The sequence below is a fragment of the Lactuca virosa genome, chromosome 5 (assembly GCF_052849685.1).
Source record: "Lactuca virosa cultivar CGN04683 chromosome 5, Lactuca_virosa_CGN04683_v6, whole genome shotgun sequence".
Lineage (NCBI taxonomy): Eukaryota > Viridiplantae > Streptophyta > Magnoliopsida > Asterales > Asteraceae > Lactuca > Lactuca virosa.
The window spans coordinates 402,519,118-402,537,560 of record NC_136430.1 but is presented as its reverse complement, the minus strand read 5'-3'; the positions used below and the strand labels follow the sequence as shown (position 1 = coordinate 402,537,560).

Below are 18,443 nucleotides of genomic sequence, written 5' to 3'. Positions count from 1 at the left end.
CAAATTTTTAAAGTTCTTAACACAACCATCATGCAAAGTTTTCAAAATACCTACAACACAAGCATTACATGCAAAGTTTTCAAGTTCTTAACACATCTTCAAACAAGTACACATGACTTAAGTTTCAAAAGACCTACAACACAAGCTTCCTAATAACTACTAAAAATAGTTTTCAGCCCCCTCCAACTTCACCACTGCCTCCCTGCCCTTTACATGTTCTTGAATTGTGCCCTTTGTTATGACACTTTGAACAAGTGACTGCCAAATATTTCCTGCTCAATCTACCAGCTTGGCTGTTTGGCTCATCAACACCCCTCCTTCTCTTCTTCTTAGGCCTCCCAACCTACACATATTGATATACTATAGTTAAAATTGAATTCATTCCATGTTCACATGTATACTATATATTTGGTCTACTTGAAATACAAACCTGTGTTTTATGTTTTGGTGGAAGTAAAGTGAATGGGCAGTCACTTTTAGGCCACATTGAACGTCCATTCAATGGATCAATTTTGTTGAAATACATGGCTTTCCATGTTGATAACCTATAGCAAGGATGGACCCATTCATCAACATGTGGGGCATTTTCACCATTTTCAATTTTGTCCCATATAGCACAAACAACATGTCTACATAGGAAACCTGTAATCTCCCAAAACCTACAACTGCAACTTTGGTCATTCAAGTTTACCACATACTGGTCTTTCCATGTGCTTGCCACTTGGTACTTTCCTGCCCCATTGTATTTAGCCACATACTTAGCTGCATCAGTCTTAATCTTTTCAAACACTGTAGTTACAGTAGGGGTTAGAAGTCCTTCACACTTATCTATTTCCTTTTGCACCACACATAACCTCTTCATGAGATACTCTTTAATATACTCTAAGCAAGTGATAATAGGTTTATCCCTACCTTCATCTAGCTTAGAATTGAATACCTCACAAAGGTTATTCAACAAACAATCAGTATGTGCCCTTCCTGAATAATAGATATTAAGAGAAGACAATTACACATATAGTAAACACACAACAGGGAAGATTAACATTTATCAATCAATTTCTAGAAACTTACCACTAAAGTGAGATTTAGCCCAAGTGTTTGCTGGGATCTTACACACCCAAGCATGAGCCTCTTCATTGATCTTCTTCAACTCATCCATTGCTCTGTTAAAATGATTGACTGTTGTTGCTCTACCACACTCCCAAAGCTGGTCACTTAAGTCTTTTCCTTTCCACTGTTTCTTCATGTTTTCCTGGATATGCCTCAAACAGAACCTGTGTTCTGTACTGGGGAATTGTAACACCCAAAAATTTTCAACCAATTTAAACTTTTTAAAACATTTCAAACCATTAAAAATCATTACAACTTTGTTTTCAAAATGTATAATATCAGAGTTTTCCCAGAAACATAGACAAAACATGAGGAGCTGTACGATCACGCCTTCGCCTTGCCGAGATCCCCTGATGTACCTGAAACAATAAACTGAAACTGTAAGCCCGAGAGCTTAGCGAGTTCCCCCAAAATACCCATACCCACAACAATACACATAGAATCATAACAGCATACTATGGGTCCAATCAACCATCGGGTTGGAATACCCCAGGCCCACAACCAACAGGTTAGATTGCCAACATATGGGTCCAATCAACCATCAGGTTGGAATACCCCAGGCCCACAACCAACAGGTTGGAATGCCCACATACTCTGAGTCCAATCATCCTCGGGATAGAATACTCACGGCCCACAACCTACAGGTTGGAATGCCCATGTCTATTGGCCTTCGCACCAAGCAGATAAGCCTCAACCGCCAAACAAACATGTGCACATATAATAAATAATCACATAACAGTCTATAGACAATACTTGATCTAACGGATCTTACCACATAACACATAACACCATCCTATCTACCAGGATGCCAATCTAACAGATCATACCACATATCATATAATATTATCCTACCCTCTAGGATACCGATCTAACAGATTATACTAGCATAACATAACCATATAATAATCCAAAGGGCCGGCCTTGGTGCCTTAGACCCTTGAGTATAGCGAGGAAAACTCACCTCGCAACTGTCGTCTGAAACTAGAAGCTCAACTCCCGGATCACCAACACGAACTCCACCACCTATCGTTACCATAAAACCCTTTTTCGTAAATCTCCAAATTACCAGAATACTCTCAGAAGTCAACTGGTCAACTCTTGGTCAAAGTCAACGTCCCCAGTCGTAGTCAACAGTCCATGTTGACTCGACTCGTCGAGTGCAGACCATCGACTCGTCGAGTCCTTCCTGAACTCGAGAAGTCGTGAAATCCTTGATTAGCTCATCGAGTTCCCCTTTAGCTCGTCGAGTTCATACGTGTCCAAGAATTAGATGAAACCCTAGCCGACTCGCCGAGTCTTCGAACGACTCGCATAGTTCAAGGCAATCTTCAACGGACTCGCCGAGTTTGTTCATCAACTCGACGAGTTCACGACCATCTTCATATGACTCGCCGAGTTGACTATGAAACTCGTCGAGTCCTTGCAGACCTTCATCCATGCAGACACTTTTTAAGCCATGCCAAGGTTCCAGATTACAGATCCAAGCTTCTAAGGCATGTTTAACACGTAAAGTTGCAAAATTTACACACATGCAAGGCCCTAAAGGCTCTAAATGACCAATCTAAGCTTCTAATGGAGCTTTACACCGTGGGAGATTCTCATCCTTGCAAGAGCTGGAAACTTTATGGACTTAGGACTCAAAAGAGGTTGAGATCTGAAGTTTCAACTTCAGATCTAGCTCCCATACCAAAATCCCTTCATGAATAACTAAAGAAAGCCCTAGTTTTCACATATGAATGATTCTTAGAAGAAAAAGAGGTTAAGGTAACAGCTGGTTACCTCCAAAACGTGCCCAAACTGAAGTAGACTTTGGATCCACACGGAAATCTTGATGCTAGCCTCTTGATCTACAAATTTCCTTCACAAAAGTCACTCCCCAAAGCTCCAAAACACTCTCCAAATCTCACTCACGGCAATTAGGGTTTCTGGGTCTCAAGAGGGTGATAGAGGACAGTGGGAGGCGCTAATGGTCCAATATATAGGGTACAAAACCCTGAAAATTAAGGTTTCCACTGCCAGCTCCTACTCGTCGAGTCCCCCATGCCGACTCGACGAGTCACTCATTAATTGACGTGTCCTGGCCCGCTGCTACTCGACGAGTCATAGCGCCAACTCGTCGAGTAGACCTTAAACATGAAGTCTAAAAGGAAAAAAATTAATAATACCTGGCGGTTGGGATGTTACAAAAATACCTTCTCCATTGTTGGTATTATTCCCTAAACAAAAGTCAATGTATGCAACATCAGTTAACCAAATGTATTTAGAAATGGTACTAAAAAAAAGTTAGGTGGTACACACCTTTTGTCTATCTGAAATGAATGTAAAGTTTGAATTTGGGCCCATATCCAGATCTTCTCCTAGCAGTTCCAAGAACCATGTCCAACTACTTGTTGATTCTGTCTCTACCACTGCATATGCTACAGGGTATATGCCATTGTTTGAGTCCAACCCTACAGCAGTTAACACTTGCCCAGGGTAAGGGCCCTTCATGAAAGTACCATCCAGACCTAGAAAATCTCTTAACCCAGATTTGAATCCTAACTTCAATGCACCCAGACAGACATATATTCTTCTAAAAGTTCTTGTGGTAATAGACAGGGAGGTTTCTGGATACACATCAATCCGAACTGTTGTACCAGGATTAGTGTTGAGTAGCTCCAACACATAATCCCTCAAAAATCCATACTGTACTTGGTAGTCCCCACTAATGATAAGTTCAACCATTGACTTTGCCCTAGCAACCTTTTGCAATGACATTCCTACCTCTAGTTTCTTGCACAACTCTTCGTGTAAAGCTTTCACTGAAATTTTAGGGTTACTCTGAATTTGTTGAACAATTAAGTTTGCTACGTATCTGGAAGTGCAAGCTTTAACCGCCATTGTTTGCAAACATTTATGCTCATCCTGTACTATTTTCACCAACCAATCCTAATTTTCATTAGCCCTCGATATTTGGACTGCCCATGGACATGTACCTTTATTGGCAATTACATCTTTACCCTTGCACTTTGCCCTACTTCTAGTTGAGGGCCCACCACCATCAACTACTTTAGATGGCTTACTTACAACACCTTTACATTTCACCCTAATCCGGATTTTGTCATTTTTGGCTAGGTATAAAGACCTCCTTGTTGCTACAGCGTGTGAGTTCATGTAGTTTTTAACATCACGCTTGGTTTTGAAGACCTGGCCAATCTGAAATGGTTTTACATGAACCTCTCCATGTGAGCATGTACTTGACTTACTCAACTCTTTTAGCAGTCTCTTCCTATCATCTTCATGAAATCCCGCAAAATTGATAATCATCAGTGGCAATAACTTCCAACTCATCATCAACCATGTCATTCCCTTCATCTTTTGAATGATTGTTCAAGATTCCATGTTCATCTACATCAACAACATTATGGAATTCACTCATGTCTACATCTACATCAAATTGTATGTTAGACTCATCCACATTGTATTCACTGTCATCAGAATCATCTCCACTATCCTCAGAACCATGGCCACTCTCAGAGTAGAAAGCCTCTCCACTATCATCACTCACCATACCCTCTAGATAATCCACTTCTGGTTGTTGTTCAAATGAAGTTTGAACATTAAACTCAGCATCATAATCAGCATAAAGTGAGTAATCCTCTATAAATGGTTCATAGTCATCAACTGTTGCAGTATTAGCTCCATCATCAGCTTGGCAGTTTGGTTCCTGTACATGGTAAGTTCCCAATGGTTCTTCAGTTTCAACTGCACTAGTGATCACTTCTTCTTGAGTTTCAATTTCATGATTCACCACTTCCTCTTGAATGACATGACTTTGTTTGCTAGCTTGTGACCTTATAAATGGCAGAATACTCTTTGAGTAATCATGCCCTTCATCAACATCTAATACTTGTGACTGCTCATAATCAGGGTTCATAGACTTGTTTAGATCAAGCTTTCTACTACATGATCCTGCTTCTCTCCTACAAGGTTTCTTTCTATTCATTTCAGGTGACACACTATCAGGCTCCAACTCTTCAATAACAACTTTAGAAGAAGACTTGTAATAACTAACTACCCTTGTCTGACCAGTTTCAATATACACCCTAATAAGTCTGTGTTTAGGGACATATGATACCATTTTAAGTACATCTTGGTCATTACCTAAAGGCATTAAGCCATAGTCCAAAGGGTATTTAGGGATACAGAAATGGTAGTAAAGGGTTTGCTCAGTTTTGTACCTTAGTTCTCGAACCATGTCGTCAAGCTCATGAACTGAATATAAATCAGTGTCAACATCATCTACATATGCTACAACACCATCAACGTATTTCCTTCCAGGTGCTTTGGTGAAGACACCACTGTAGTGTATCTTCAACGTGAAATAGTTGTCATATCCTTCTGCAAACACAAAAAAAAATAAAGAGTAAAATCAATGATTTCTCTACGTCAACACAATCGACCAAGAAAAAACAAGTTTTGTTGTAGTATTGTACCGTATCTTTTTCCTAAGTCCTCCACGGTTACAAATTTTTCTCGAAAACACCATATTGATAGCACCATTGCAATTCCTGCAGCTTAAAACCCTAAATCCCAATTTCTGTTCTTGCTTCTACGATGGGAATGAACCCGATGAATACATATGTAAATGGTTATCTTCTTGGGAAAGGGACGGGTAGTGACGTGCAAGCAATAGGTAATCATTTCATATTAAAGTAAGAAGGTTACAACTGAAATGACGAAATTACCCCTGCAATATTTTATTAAAAAATGAGTTAACGGTGAAATGCTAACGGAGTGAGCCGGAAGGACCAAATGTTAAAAGTTTTGAAACCACAGGGACCATCTATGAGGTTTTTTTAACTTAGGGATTAAACTTGATATTTTTGGAAACCACAGGGACCATTTTTGAAGTTTTGTCTAAAATAAATTTTGATTTTTAAAAAAGGAGCTTAAATGAAAAAGGGGGGAATGCATCTTTATAAATTATACCGGTGAATGTCTTGCAAAACACCTAGTGCATCCACTACATCTAAAACACCTACCTAAAACACTAATATGTTGCACAAGGTACTTATCGATACATGCCTTGTAAATATCCCACGTATCTCCCACGAAATATTGACTTTATCATCATAGTATTTTTCCAGATCCCAGCCGTGATATTTCAGGTGACAAATAAAGGATTTTGATTTTATTTATATTTTATATTGTGGAGCACCAATAGTTAAGGAGTATGTCCTCTTTTGAATACCAAACAACCATTAATCCATCATAAAATACCAATCCCAATCACAACGGTATAAGCGACAAAATAAATGATTTTGGTTAAATGTCAAAACAAATAAATTTTCGGAATGATCCAAACACGTCAAGTCAGATAGACCCGTTAACAACCTACTTTCCGTCTTGATTTAATTCCAAATTTGACAAACCAACAACAAACATTTTTCCCTATCATGATTAATATCCACAAACAAACTACACCAAAAAAGCAAGCATTTGCAAGTCAAGTTCAAACTTCAAACTTCAAACTTCAAACTTCAAAGGCTTTTACATTCGCCCTATTTCACAACGACATCAAAGTACGAAGATCATCCAAATTTACATCCCTTTTCTCCTCCTTCCCCTTCTTCCTAAAAGCCTCCCTCGCTAGCTTCTGTTTCTTTTCCTGCAACAACAATATCCTCTCATCAATACTATCTTTAGCAATCATCTTCACAACCTTCACATCCTGCTTTTGTCCGATCCGATGGACACGATCCATCGCCTGTTCTTCCACCGCCGGATTCCACCACGGCTCCATCAAGTACACCCGCGAAGCCGCCGTGAGATTAATTCCCGTGCCCGAAGCTTTAAGACTCGCAAGCAAAACCGTGGGCCCGCATCCATCCGAATCTCCAAACTCTTTAATCACATCCGCTCTCTTCTTCCCACTCATTACCCCATCTAACCGAATAGTTTTAAACCCTGCTGCTTTTAACGGTTCCTCGAGTAAAAGCAACAACTTACGGAACTGAGAAAATACAACCGATTTTATACACGGGTTTTCGTTTCTTGATGCCTCAAGGAGCTTTAAAAGGGCAGTTACTTTGGAGGAAGAGGAGGAGGAAGAGGAAGTGGAAGCGGGAAGTTTGTTGACCTCGGGTGGAGGTGAGAAAAGATCGGATTCAGATAAGGGGTGGCGACATAATGGGCATAGAGATTTTGAATGTTTTAGTGTTCGAATTATGCAGTTTTGACAAAAGATGTGGGCACATGATGTGATGATGAGTTCGGATGGTGGAGAGAGGCAAATTGGACAGTCTAAGTCTTCACTGTCTTGTAGTAGTATAACCAACTTCTTTAAAAGTTCTGGGTTGTTGGATGCATCTGTGTAATCAAATGAATCACTTGTAAAGATCAAAACATACGTACATCATGAAAAGCATGAAGTGGAGGATTAAATAAAACAACAGAAAGTACCTTCAAAATTATAGGATGAAAGTGATGCCCTAACGTCTTCAGGGCACAATTCTGTATGTGTACATATCTGGCGAAGCCTTAGAATGATGCTTAGAACAGTTGAGTAATTATGTGTCACACTTCCATTAGCAATATATTTCTCAACAAAACTTTTAGCTTCTGATTCCATCTCATCATAAAGCTTACGTTCATCTACAGAAAGCTCCACATTACATGTATGGATGGTTTTTGGAGGCAACCCAATCTCAGTCTTTTCTTTCGTCCGCCTCAAAGAAATAGTTGCCATTAATGCCTAAACACAAATAAAAACAATTTTCTAAATGAAATTATAGACACAGAAAGTATTATTATTATTATTATCTTGATTTATTGATTTAATTGATCTTACCTGGAGCCTTGAGAGCCCTTTTGCATTCCCCTGAGCAATTGGTCGTTGCACTAATCTATCCCAATAGCTTTTGATTGAAAACGGATCGAATTTTAGAAATGCCATGAGAGAGTATAAGTCCATTGAACCATTTTGAATGGGTGTTCCTGTAACAACCCATCGCCTTTTAGCATTCAACATAGTCACAGCAACACTTTGGTTTGCCTTATGATTCTTGATTACATGTGCCTCATCCAATATCACACGCCACCATGCTATCTTCTTTATGGGTGTATTCATGTTATTTAGTTCACTTCCGAGTGTACTATAAGTTGTCAAGACTATGTCATACTTTTGAAGCTCTAAGACATCTTGAGTTCGATCTCCATAGTACATATATGCTTTTAGCCTACCCCTTTTTGTGTGCTCGGTTAGTTGTGTTATCCAAGTTGAGAAAACAGAAGGTGGACAAACAATCAAAGTCATTTTTGAGCCAATTTCACCTATGTTTTCTTCCTTTTTCTGTTTCTTACTAGGCCTAATGGTTTTGTTCACTTTCCCCTTTCTTGATCTTTTACCACTTGGGACAACCAAAACCTCATCTTCCAATTCTTCATTTACATTTACATCATTACATTTATCCAAAGCAATTAAAGAAAGTAAAGTGAGAGTTTTACCCAATCCCATGTCATCAGCAAAGATCCCACCACGTAGAGGCTCGGGTCGAATATCGGACTGATAATTTGTCAACACATTCACGAAACCCTCGTCCCTTTTTTCCCAAAAGGGTGGCAACTCATCGGAATTCTCACGGTGGTGCAGCCAATATAAACCTTCCTTTTGATGCAGAAAAAGATCCGGTAAAATGAAATTTTCTGGAGGCTCCATAACTCCATACACCACATTTTTACTAGAATTATCGTCGACCAGCTTAAAAATCTCATCCAAATCACCCTTTTTCTTCTCTTTCACGACCATAGATTCAGACATACTAAACGAAGGATCATCTGGCGAGAATAAAAACAAACCTAATGCGGATTTGACGATCTCAAAAGCTTCAATCTTTGAAAAAACATGAATATGACATGGGATTTTATATGCAGCTGCGTTTTTAGGGGTTTTGGGTACAATCCCTTCAACATGAATCAAATTAGAGTCAATTAAAGGGGCAAGTACACTAGCTACCTTCTTTTCGATATGACCAACTTGAATAGTTCGAGTATTGACGACTTTGATGGCGTTCGAGTCGAAGCGATTCAATGGTTCCCTAACAAGACCAACCATTTCTCGGCCACTTATCCGGCCGGAATAGTATTGTAAACCGACAATGTTGGCGACGATGAAACCCACCATGTAGGTTTCGGACTGGGTCGATGGCGTAGATGACGATAATTCCTCGGAATCTCGGTCTTCATCTCCGATTGATGCAAGCGGTAATCGATTAGAACTCATCCCCTGTTTTTGGAAAATGTAGATTTTGTGCTCAAGGGTTTTAGCCACAGTGCGACAACGACTTTTTGTTGTATCTATAGTTGAAGTTGAAACCATAGCCAGGGCCGTTGATAAAACTGAAATGTCTATTTGGATAATTTGGATTGGATTATTTGGTTTGGATGTTCGGATTTTTGGATTTGTTTACAACAAAACCGAATTATTATTTTGGATTGGTTTTGGATTATAAAATAAGAACCGAATAATCCAAAAAAACTGAATAACAATTTATTATTTATTTATTATTAATATATCTATAATTATTTATTAATTTTATAATTTATTTTTTCAAATAAGTTCAAAAATTTCACCTAATAAAAAACAATAATATGAATTTTCTCAAAAAAAAATCATCTATTAAATGTTAAACTATAATATACATTATTAGTAATTGTTTATAAATTTTAAATCACAACTAAATAGTTTGTTTTTACTTCTTCTGTAAAAGTTGGATTATATTATAATTATACGTTGTTTTAAAATGTTCTAGTTTTTGAAAACCGAATAAAAAAACCGATCCAACCGAATTGTAATTGGATCGGATCGGATCGGATTTGATTTTAGTTTGGACTATTCGGATCCATATTTTGAAAACCAAAATCAATTTGGATTTACCTAATTGGATCGGATCAAACCGATCCATCCAAACGAACACCCCTGACTATAGCGGTTTTACCCTTTTATAGATACACGTGTAAAGAGAGTAAGGTTAAAGAACAAAATGATAAGTTTGAAAATAAAAATAGAACATTTATAAAAGACAAAATTGCAAAAATGATCCCTGTGGTATGCATTTTTTTGGGGTTTTAGTCCAAACCACGACTTTTTTGGATTGGTGGTCCTTTTGAGCTAGTTTCGTTGCTTTTTTGGTCCTTCAGAAAACTGAAAAGACTAAAATGCCCTTCTGATACATTTTTTATGGTTTTTGCTATTTAATTTAAAGTTTTATTAATAAAAATTATGGGACCCACCTCTCTCTCTCTCTCTCTCTCTCTCTCCAAAACACACACTTAACACTATCAAGAACACATACACACAATCTCAAGACCACCTCCACCTCCATCTATACCGTCCATCACTGTTCACCGCCACCACCATCCGCTGCCAACCACCTCCATCTCTTCCACCCTAATCCCACATATCTCCTTGCTTAACCCGGTGAACAATCGATTTCCAGGTTTGTTTCTAGAACTGAAATCGATTTTTGAATCTATAAAATGCTTCTGGATAATGGGTTTTCAAACGCTCATTTGGTTGTTATTCTTCAAGGAAGGGTTGCATAATCTGTTCATCTCCATATGTCAAGAAACTAACAATTGAAACTGAAAACATCAACACAATTGTCTCCAAACTCCGACCAATACCATCTCCACCCTCACATTTGTGCTTCACTGCCTCCCAAATCTGGCCCAGAATCCTCGTTGCCGCCACCTTAATCGTCGTCACCTATTTGATGTTCAACAGCCGACAGTCTAAGGTTCTTTTTGGAACTGATCTAGACGCTCGTTACACCTACCCTTTGCTTTATCAAGGTGTTTGCTTTGATCCTTCAATCCATGGAGGATTTTATTAAATGGGTTCTTACAGGTGAAGAAGATGGATCCGAGTTCTGAGTCATAGTTTTCAACATAAGTTTCAATTTTGAATGGGATTGAGTTTTGTAACATCCATAAAATTTAAGCAAATTTAAAACATTTTAATCCATTCAAAAACCATTAAGTTAATACAACTTGTTTTCAAAACAGTTCAAACATCAGAGTATCCCCAAAACCCAATCATAAAATCATGAAATATGAGGAGCGGTACGATCACGCCTTTGCCTTGCCACGATCACCTGATGTACCTGAAACAATAAACTGAAACCGTAAGCTCGAAAGCTTAGTGAGTTCCCCCAAAATACCCATACACACATAACCATACACATACAGCAATAAACAACACACAATGGGTCCGGTCAACCATCAGGTTGGAATACCCCTGGCCCTCAACCGTCGGGTTGGAATACCAACATACCACGAGTCCAATCATCCTACCAGGATGGCATACTCTCGGCCCACAACCATCGGGTTGGAATGCCCATACTCCTACACATACAACAATCACTACTATTGGTCCAATCATCCCTCAGGATGGAATACCTAAGGCCCTCAACCATCGGGTTGGAATGCCAACCTGCTATGAGTCCAATCATCCTACCGGGATGGAATACTCCTGGCCCACAACCATCGGGTTGGAATGCCAACATACTATGAGTCCAATCATCCTACCTGGATGGAATACTCCTGGCCCACAACCATCAGGTTGGAATGCCCACATACTAACAACATGTGCACTTACCAGATAATCACATAATAGTCCACATAAACTACGTACTAGGGCCCTATCATCCTACCGGGATGGAATACCCTCTACAACTGCTCAAATATGCGCACATAACACATGTAATCTTCTACCAGCACACAGACAGTCCGACCAACTACAGGTCACTAAGCATAGCCACATCCAGTCTACCAGGATGCCGATCTAACCAGCCATACTAGCATATAATCATCCATTCTAGCAGAATACCAAACTAACATATCACAATAGCAATTACTCAAATAACAATTCAAAGGGCCGACCTTGGTGCCTAAGACCCTTGGTATAGTGAGGATAACTCACCTTGCAACTGCCGAAATTCTGCAAATCCCTGACCGCTGACTCACCGGTACTCCCAACTATCACATGATAATCACCAAGTTAGAATCCAACATGACTTTCTAGGCCAAGTTCCCACACCACTCCTTAAATCCATTTTCCTTTTATTGAGCCAAGTCCCAAAACCAAGTCTTTATGCAAAGCCCAATATTGGCCCAATTTACTAAATTGGGCCCATCTTTCTAATCGGGCCTAGATCCAAGGTCCATAATAATTATTGGGCCCAAATTACTCCATATATACTATGCAGTCACGGCCCAAGCCCAGCTAGCCCATAAACAGCCCAATACTTCACAGCCCAAATTCAAAAACCCAACAGAGGGCGTACGTTGGGCGTACTCCTCTGGTACGAGGGGCGTACGCGCGTCTGTACCAAAATCCTTCCATGTGCTTAATGGCTTAAGCACTTAAGCCCATATACCATATCTAGTGACAAAAAGGGCCTATGACTCATAAAGTCTCAAACTTTATCCTGTTTGACGTCCATAAAGCTCTTAACTCAAGGTCTTAACCCATTAAGACCTTCCAACTTCACACATGGGATAACCAAAGCCATTGGGACCTCATTTTTCTCACTCAAGACCTCTCCTATGGTCTGAAAGGACAGCTTAACTTAACAAAAACACATCATGCATCATATTGGGGATTTTTGGGACAAGAATGGTGTCAAAACTTCACAACACTTAGATCTACACAAAATAGATGTCAAGCAAGAAGCTTTATACCTTTAAATAGTTGCAAAAGGTGGTGCTATCTCAGATCTACAAGCTCCAGCCACCAAGGTTCCTTCTTTGCCAACCTCTTCTTTCTTCCTCTAAGCTTTCCTTTGCCAAACTAAGCTCCACAAAGCCAAACACACCCAACAATGGAGGTGGAACGACTACCTAGGGTTTTTCTAAGGATAAGGGAACAGATAAGGAGGCTGGGGGTTGATCCTTTATGTTCTTTATATAGTGGTTGGCCCTAAAATTAGGGTTTAATGACTCTGAGCGTACGCTGGGCGTACGCGTCCTTGCACCCGCGATCATTTACTCTATTACGTTGGGCGTAACCCAGCCTACGCTGGGCGTACCCATGCGTGTCCCAATTGCATGCATGGCCTACCTCGACAACTTTTTCCATTAAGGGCCATAAATGTCACTTTCTTTAAAATGTCATAACTCCTTTATTCTAAATCCGTTCCCGACGAACTTTATATCCACGCAAAGGTGGCGAGAAGCCCTACGCTTCTAGCAACACACCCCGGTCCGAAAACCTTCTCGAATGAAACCCATTGCCCACAAAAGACCGAAACGCCCTTACTCTTGATCTCGGAAATCCATAAATAAATACTTTTAGAACAGGGTGTTACAACTCTCCCCCACTTAAATCTGATTTCGCCCTCGAAATCGCCAATTGTCAATTCTGGCTACTCAAAATCCCGAAAGGCACATCCAAGCCCCTAAAGCATGACGACCACCAAGGGAGGCTGACCCCACTGGAACTCCAACTCGAAGAGATACATACTCATTCTCATGCAGTATCAAATACCTACCTCTCCGGAATGCCCTTTACTTGGAAAGTTAGATTGGATCTGTCTCCCTGACAGGCCGCCCAAACTAACTATCACCTGACCTCTTCCCATTGCTATAAAAAGGACTACTCAACCCTAGGAACCTGAGTTTCTGACCCGAAAACAAAACCACGGGTCATAATCTGTTGCCGACAACACTTCCTCTCTTTCAACTCATACCCAAACGTACATACAACAATCCCTTACATAAACCAACACTCACACCTGGCCCAATCAGCCTTGGGCTGGAATACCAGGCATGCCTACGACGGGTCCGATCATCCCTAGGATGGAATACCCTCGTATCCCTACACATGTTTGGCCCAATCAACCCTCGGGTTGGAATACCAAACATATCAGGTTCAATCACTCATAGGGTCCAGTCATCCTCATGATGGAATACCCTAGATTTGCATACTACTACACACATACCCCAAGTCTACAATCATACTTGAAGCCCAAGGATCCAACCTTGCAGCTTCCTCAAAACTACTCTGATTCGACTCAACCGAGTGCAACTCACCCAAATCCCGTCATTACGTTTACTCCAAACGTACCACGACAGGGAACATTACTATCGCGATCTCTAGGTCCACAACCTACTACTGAAATATCCTCACACGGTCCTCAGCACCGTCTAGACTGCTCCTGAGTCTATCAACTCTGCTATCTCTAGTTCTTCTGTCCAAATCTCCCATCTGGAGCTACTCACCTTCTCCTCCTCCAAGGAGACCTAAACCATGACTTCGCATCATCAGTCGGTACCGAAATATCGGAACCTCACTCTATATCATCCACTTGTGGAGCACATCGCTATCCCATAACACGTATATATACTCAGAAACTGATTGCATAACTTACAATCCATAAAGAGTATTCCGCATGCCCCTCATCATTTTCGACACTTGGGAACAATCCCACTGATTGCTATAACATAGCAGTATCCCCACTGCTCGCTCAAAGATCCACAATACAAGCAGGGTTCTTACCATAACTAGACCGCCTCATCGCACCACTCCTGAACCGACATCCAAACTGCGTCAGACGACATCCTTCAAAACAATGCCCCATCCGAGAATTTCCAATTCTCCCCCACTTAGAGCACTAACTACTGTCTACCGTCGGCGAAGCTGGTACGCGACTCAATCGACCCAATCCGAGACAATGAACTTCAAGGAATCCGAGTTCCTGTTGATGATCCCGGATCCCTGAATCATGATCTCTCCTTCTCTTGAATGCATCACCGGATACTACCCCTCTATAATCTCTCAATAATAACTTCTCACAAGCATCTACTATACTCTAATAACTCATGCAGGAAACAAACAATCCCATAATAATAACATGATCAAGATATAAAAGAAAAGACATACCGACTGTCATCTCTGGCGCTGTCCCGACCTCCTCGGTCACAAGCTGATAGGCACGCCCTGGAGCCTTTGGAGGCTCTGCTCGACCCTGACCCCCGTCAGTAAGTCTCAAAGAGGCTGGTGCTGGGGCCTGCACTGGCCTGGCAGCCAGTAGAGGACACTGGGCCTTCATATGGCCCACCTGATCGCAATGATAACAAAGTCGAACTCCGGAAGCTGGAGCCTGCTGCCTGCAATTCCTGCCTATGTGGCCCTCCTTGCCACACTTGTGGCACCTAGAAAAAGAATGACAACTTCCCTCATGCACCTTGCCGCACTTCCCACAAGTGCGACTCCTCTGACCTCCCTGTCGATAATCAGTGGCCCTCAACCGTTTCGGCGCAGGCTGCGACTGCACCGGGGCCTGCCTCTGCTCTCTCAACTGGAGCTTAATCTCTAACTCGTGCCGCCTGGCGGCCTCCTGCAACTCCAACAAAGTATCACATCTCTGCGTAGACACGAACTGTTGAATATCTGTCTTGAGCATGCTCAGATACCGGGTCATCTGAGCCTTCTCCGAAGCAAACTCGGGGCAAAACATTGCCCTTTCCGTAAACATCCTGGTGATCTCCGTCACCGACTCAGAATCCTGCTTCAACTCCAGAAACTCCTGAGCCAATCTCTCCCGCTCAACCCGCGGAACATAACGAGTACTGAACATGTCTCGGAACTGATCCCAAGTAACCGCAGCCCGCTGCGCATCCGAATATGATCCCGTAGTCAACCTCCACCAATCCTTTGCCCCGAGCCTCAACAGGTTCAGAGCACACCTCACCCTCTGATCAGCTGGGCATGAACACGTGAAGAAACATCCCTCCGCGTCTGACAACCATCTCATAGCAACGATCGGACCCTGAACCCCATCGAAAGTAGGCGGCTTCGTATTATCGAAGTCCCGATACTGAAAGCCCCGACCGGCTCCTCCTCCTGCCGCTACTACAGCCGTTGCGGCTGCTGCGGCAGCCGTCTCTGCAAGAGCTGCATAGCGCTCATCGAAGTACTCAACCATGGCGGTCTTGATCGACCCAAACAACTCTGGCAACTCAGCTCGGAACATAGCAGCAACCTCATCATGCGGGATATCACGAATCCTAGCATCCAACTCATCCGTCCTCATCTGACCAATGACCTCGGGTGGTACAGATCCATCCTGATCACCCTCTCCTGATCCCAATCCTGAACCGGATCCTGCCCCGAAGCGTCTCGTAATCGCCATACTGCAGCACACCAATAAGATCCTCATATACACATCATAATAGCCTGGGAACTAACTGCTAATCAACACCCCATGAGGGTTGTGACTTCCTTGATACGCGTATGGGTCCTGTGCTTTCAGTAGTACGGGCCCATACTACCTTCCACACCTACCCATATTTGTCTCAAGTATCACCACAACGCCCCAGGCATATACACACATAGCAAGCGCTCAATCCTCACTCCTAGAGGAATACTGAGTACCTCACATAAGGAAACCCTAAGCTAGCAGGCATCACATAATCAGGCAATTCTATCATACAATTCCTGAAGATCCCTAGCCTAGTACTAGCATGCTGTTCTAACATATCACATAATCAAATAACTTGTATGGTATTTCGGGGTTTACTTACTGGCTCCGGCTGATCGTACCCTCTGCATCCTCCTTTACTTATTTTAAGAACCATTTGAAAACCATTTTAAAAATCTTTCCTTGATTTGAGACTGGAGTCACACGAATGTTCCTCCAATTCACTCAAACCAAGGCTCTGATACCAACTTGTAACATCCATAAAATTTAAGCCAATTTAAAACATTTTAATCCATTCAAAAACCATTAAGTTAATACAACTTGTTTTCAAAACAGTTTCAAACATCAGAGTATCCCCAGAACCCAATCATAAAATCATGAAATATGAGGAGCGGTACGATCACGCCTTTGCCTTGCCACGATCACCTGATGTACCTGAAACAATAAACTGAAACCGTAAGCTCGAAAGCTCAGTGAGTTCCCCCAAAATACCCATACACACATAACCATACACATACATCAATAAACAACACACAATGGGTCCGGTCAACCATCAGGTTGGAATACCCCTGGCCCTCAACCGTCGGGTTGGAATACCAACATACCACGAGTCCAATCATCCTACCAGGATGGCATACTCTCGGCCCACAACCATCGGGTTGGAATGCCCATACTCCTACACATACAACAATCACTACTATTGGTCCAATCATCCCTCAGGATGGAATACCTCAGGCCCTCAACCATCGGGTTGGAATGCCAACCTGCTATGAGTCCAATCATCCTACCGGGATGGAATACTCCTGGCCCACAACCATCAGGTTGGAATGCCAACATACTATGAGTCCAATCATCCTACCTGGATGGAATACTCCTGGCCCACAACCATCAGGTTGGAATGCCCACATACTAACAACATGTGCACTTACCAGATAATCACATAATAGTCCACATAAACTACGTACTAGGGCCTATTCATCCTACCGAGATGGAATACCCTCTACAACTGCTCAAATATGCGCACATAACACAGGTAATCTTCTACCAACACACAGACAGTCCGACCAACTACAGGTCACTAAGCATAGCCACATCCAGTCTACCAGGATGCCGATCTAACCAGCCAAACTAGCATATAATCATCCATTCTAGCAGAATACCAAACTAACATATCACAACAGCAATTACTCAAATAACAATTCAAAGGGCCAACCTTGGTGCCTAAGACCCTTGGTATAGTGAGGATAACTCACCTTGCAACTGCCGAAATTCTGCAAATCCCTGACCGCTGACTCACCGGTACTCCCAACTATCACATGATAATCACCAAGTTAGAATCCAACATGACTTTCTAGGCCAAGTTCCCACACCACTCCTTAAATCCATTTTCCTTTTATTGAGCCAAGTCCCAAAACCAAGTCCTTATGCAAAGCCCAATATTGGCCCAATTTACTAAATTGGGCCCATCTTTCTAATCGGGCCTAGATCCAAGGTCCATAATAATTATTGGTCCCAAATTACTCCATATATACTATGCAGTCACGGCCCAAGCCCAACTAGCCCATAAACAGCCCAATACTTCACAGCCCAAATTCAAAAACCCAACAGAGGGCGTACGCTGGGCGTACTCCTTTGGTACGCGGGGCGTACGTGCGTTTGTACCAAAATCCTTCCATGTGCTTAATGGCTTAAGCACTTAAGCCCATATGCCAGATCTAGTGACAAAAAGGGCCTAGGACTCATAAAGTCTCAAACTTTATCCTGTTTGACGTCCATAAAGCTCTTAACTCAAGGTCTTAACCCATTAAGACCTTCCAACTTCACACATGGGACAACCAAAGCCATTGGGACCTCATTTTTCTCACTCAA

General features: G+C 41.7%; 2 protein-coding genes across 2 annotated transcripts; both read right to left on the bottom strand.

The window, feature by feature from the left end:
• Positions 1–629: 629 nt before the first annotated feature.
• LOC145113900 (uncharacterized) lies at positions 630–3,990 on the bottom strand. Its single transcript, XM_079049940.1, has 5 exons — positions 3,409–3,990; positions 3,303–3,326; positions 1,072–1,252; positions 699–978; positions 630–642 (listed from the first exon to the last, which is right to left on the bottom strand). The coding sequence occupies exons 1-5, from the start codon at positions 3,988–3,990 to the stop codon at positions 630–632; spliced, it is 1,080 nt and encodes a 359-aa protein (XP_078906066.1).
• A 2,402-nt stretch (positions 3,991–6,392) lies between these two features.
• Positions 6,393–9,456, bottom strand: LOC145111225 (DNA/RNA helicase protein). The gene is made up of 3 exons (XM_079047520.1): positions 7,943–9,456; positions 7,555–7,846; positions 6,393–7,461 (listed from the first exon to the last, which is right to left on the bottom strand). The coding sequence occupies exons 1-3, from the start codon at positions 9,371–9,373 to the stop codon at positions 6,659–6,661; spliced, it is 2,526 nt and encodes an 841-aa protein (XP_078903646.1). The 5' UTR covers positions 9,374–9,456; the 3' UTR covers positions 6,393–6,658.
• Positions 9,457–18,443: the final 8,987 nt, after the last annotated feature.

Coding starts and splice junctions, on each gene's coding strand:
- LOC145113900 (XM_079049940.1), bottom strand. CDS start 3,990: ATGGCGGTTAAAGCTTGCACTTCCAGATACGTAGCAAACTTAATTGTT. Junction 3,327..3,408: donor TCATTTCAGATAGACAAAAG/GTGTGTACCACC, acceptor ACTTTTGTTTAG/GGAATAATACCAACAATGGA. Junction 979..1,071: donor GGCTAAATCTCACTTTAGTG/GTAAGTTTCTAG, acceptor TCTATTATTCAG/GAAGGGCACATACTGATTGT.
- LOC145111225 (XM_079047520.1), bottom strand. CDS start 9,373: ATGAGTTCTAATCGATTACCGCTTGCATCAATCGGAGATGAAGACCGA. Junction 7,847..7,942: donor AAGGGCTCTCAAGGCTCCAG/GTAAGATCAATT, acceptor ATTTGTGTTTAG/GCATTAATGGCAACTATTTC. Junction 7,462..7,554: donor TTCATCCTATAATTTTGAAG/GTACTTTCTGTT, acceptor TTGATTACACAG/ATGCATCCAACAACCCAGAA.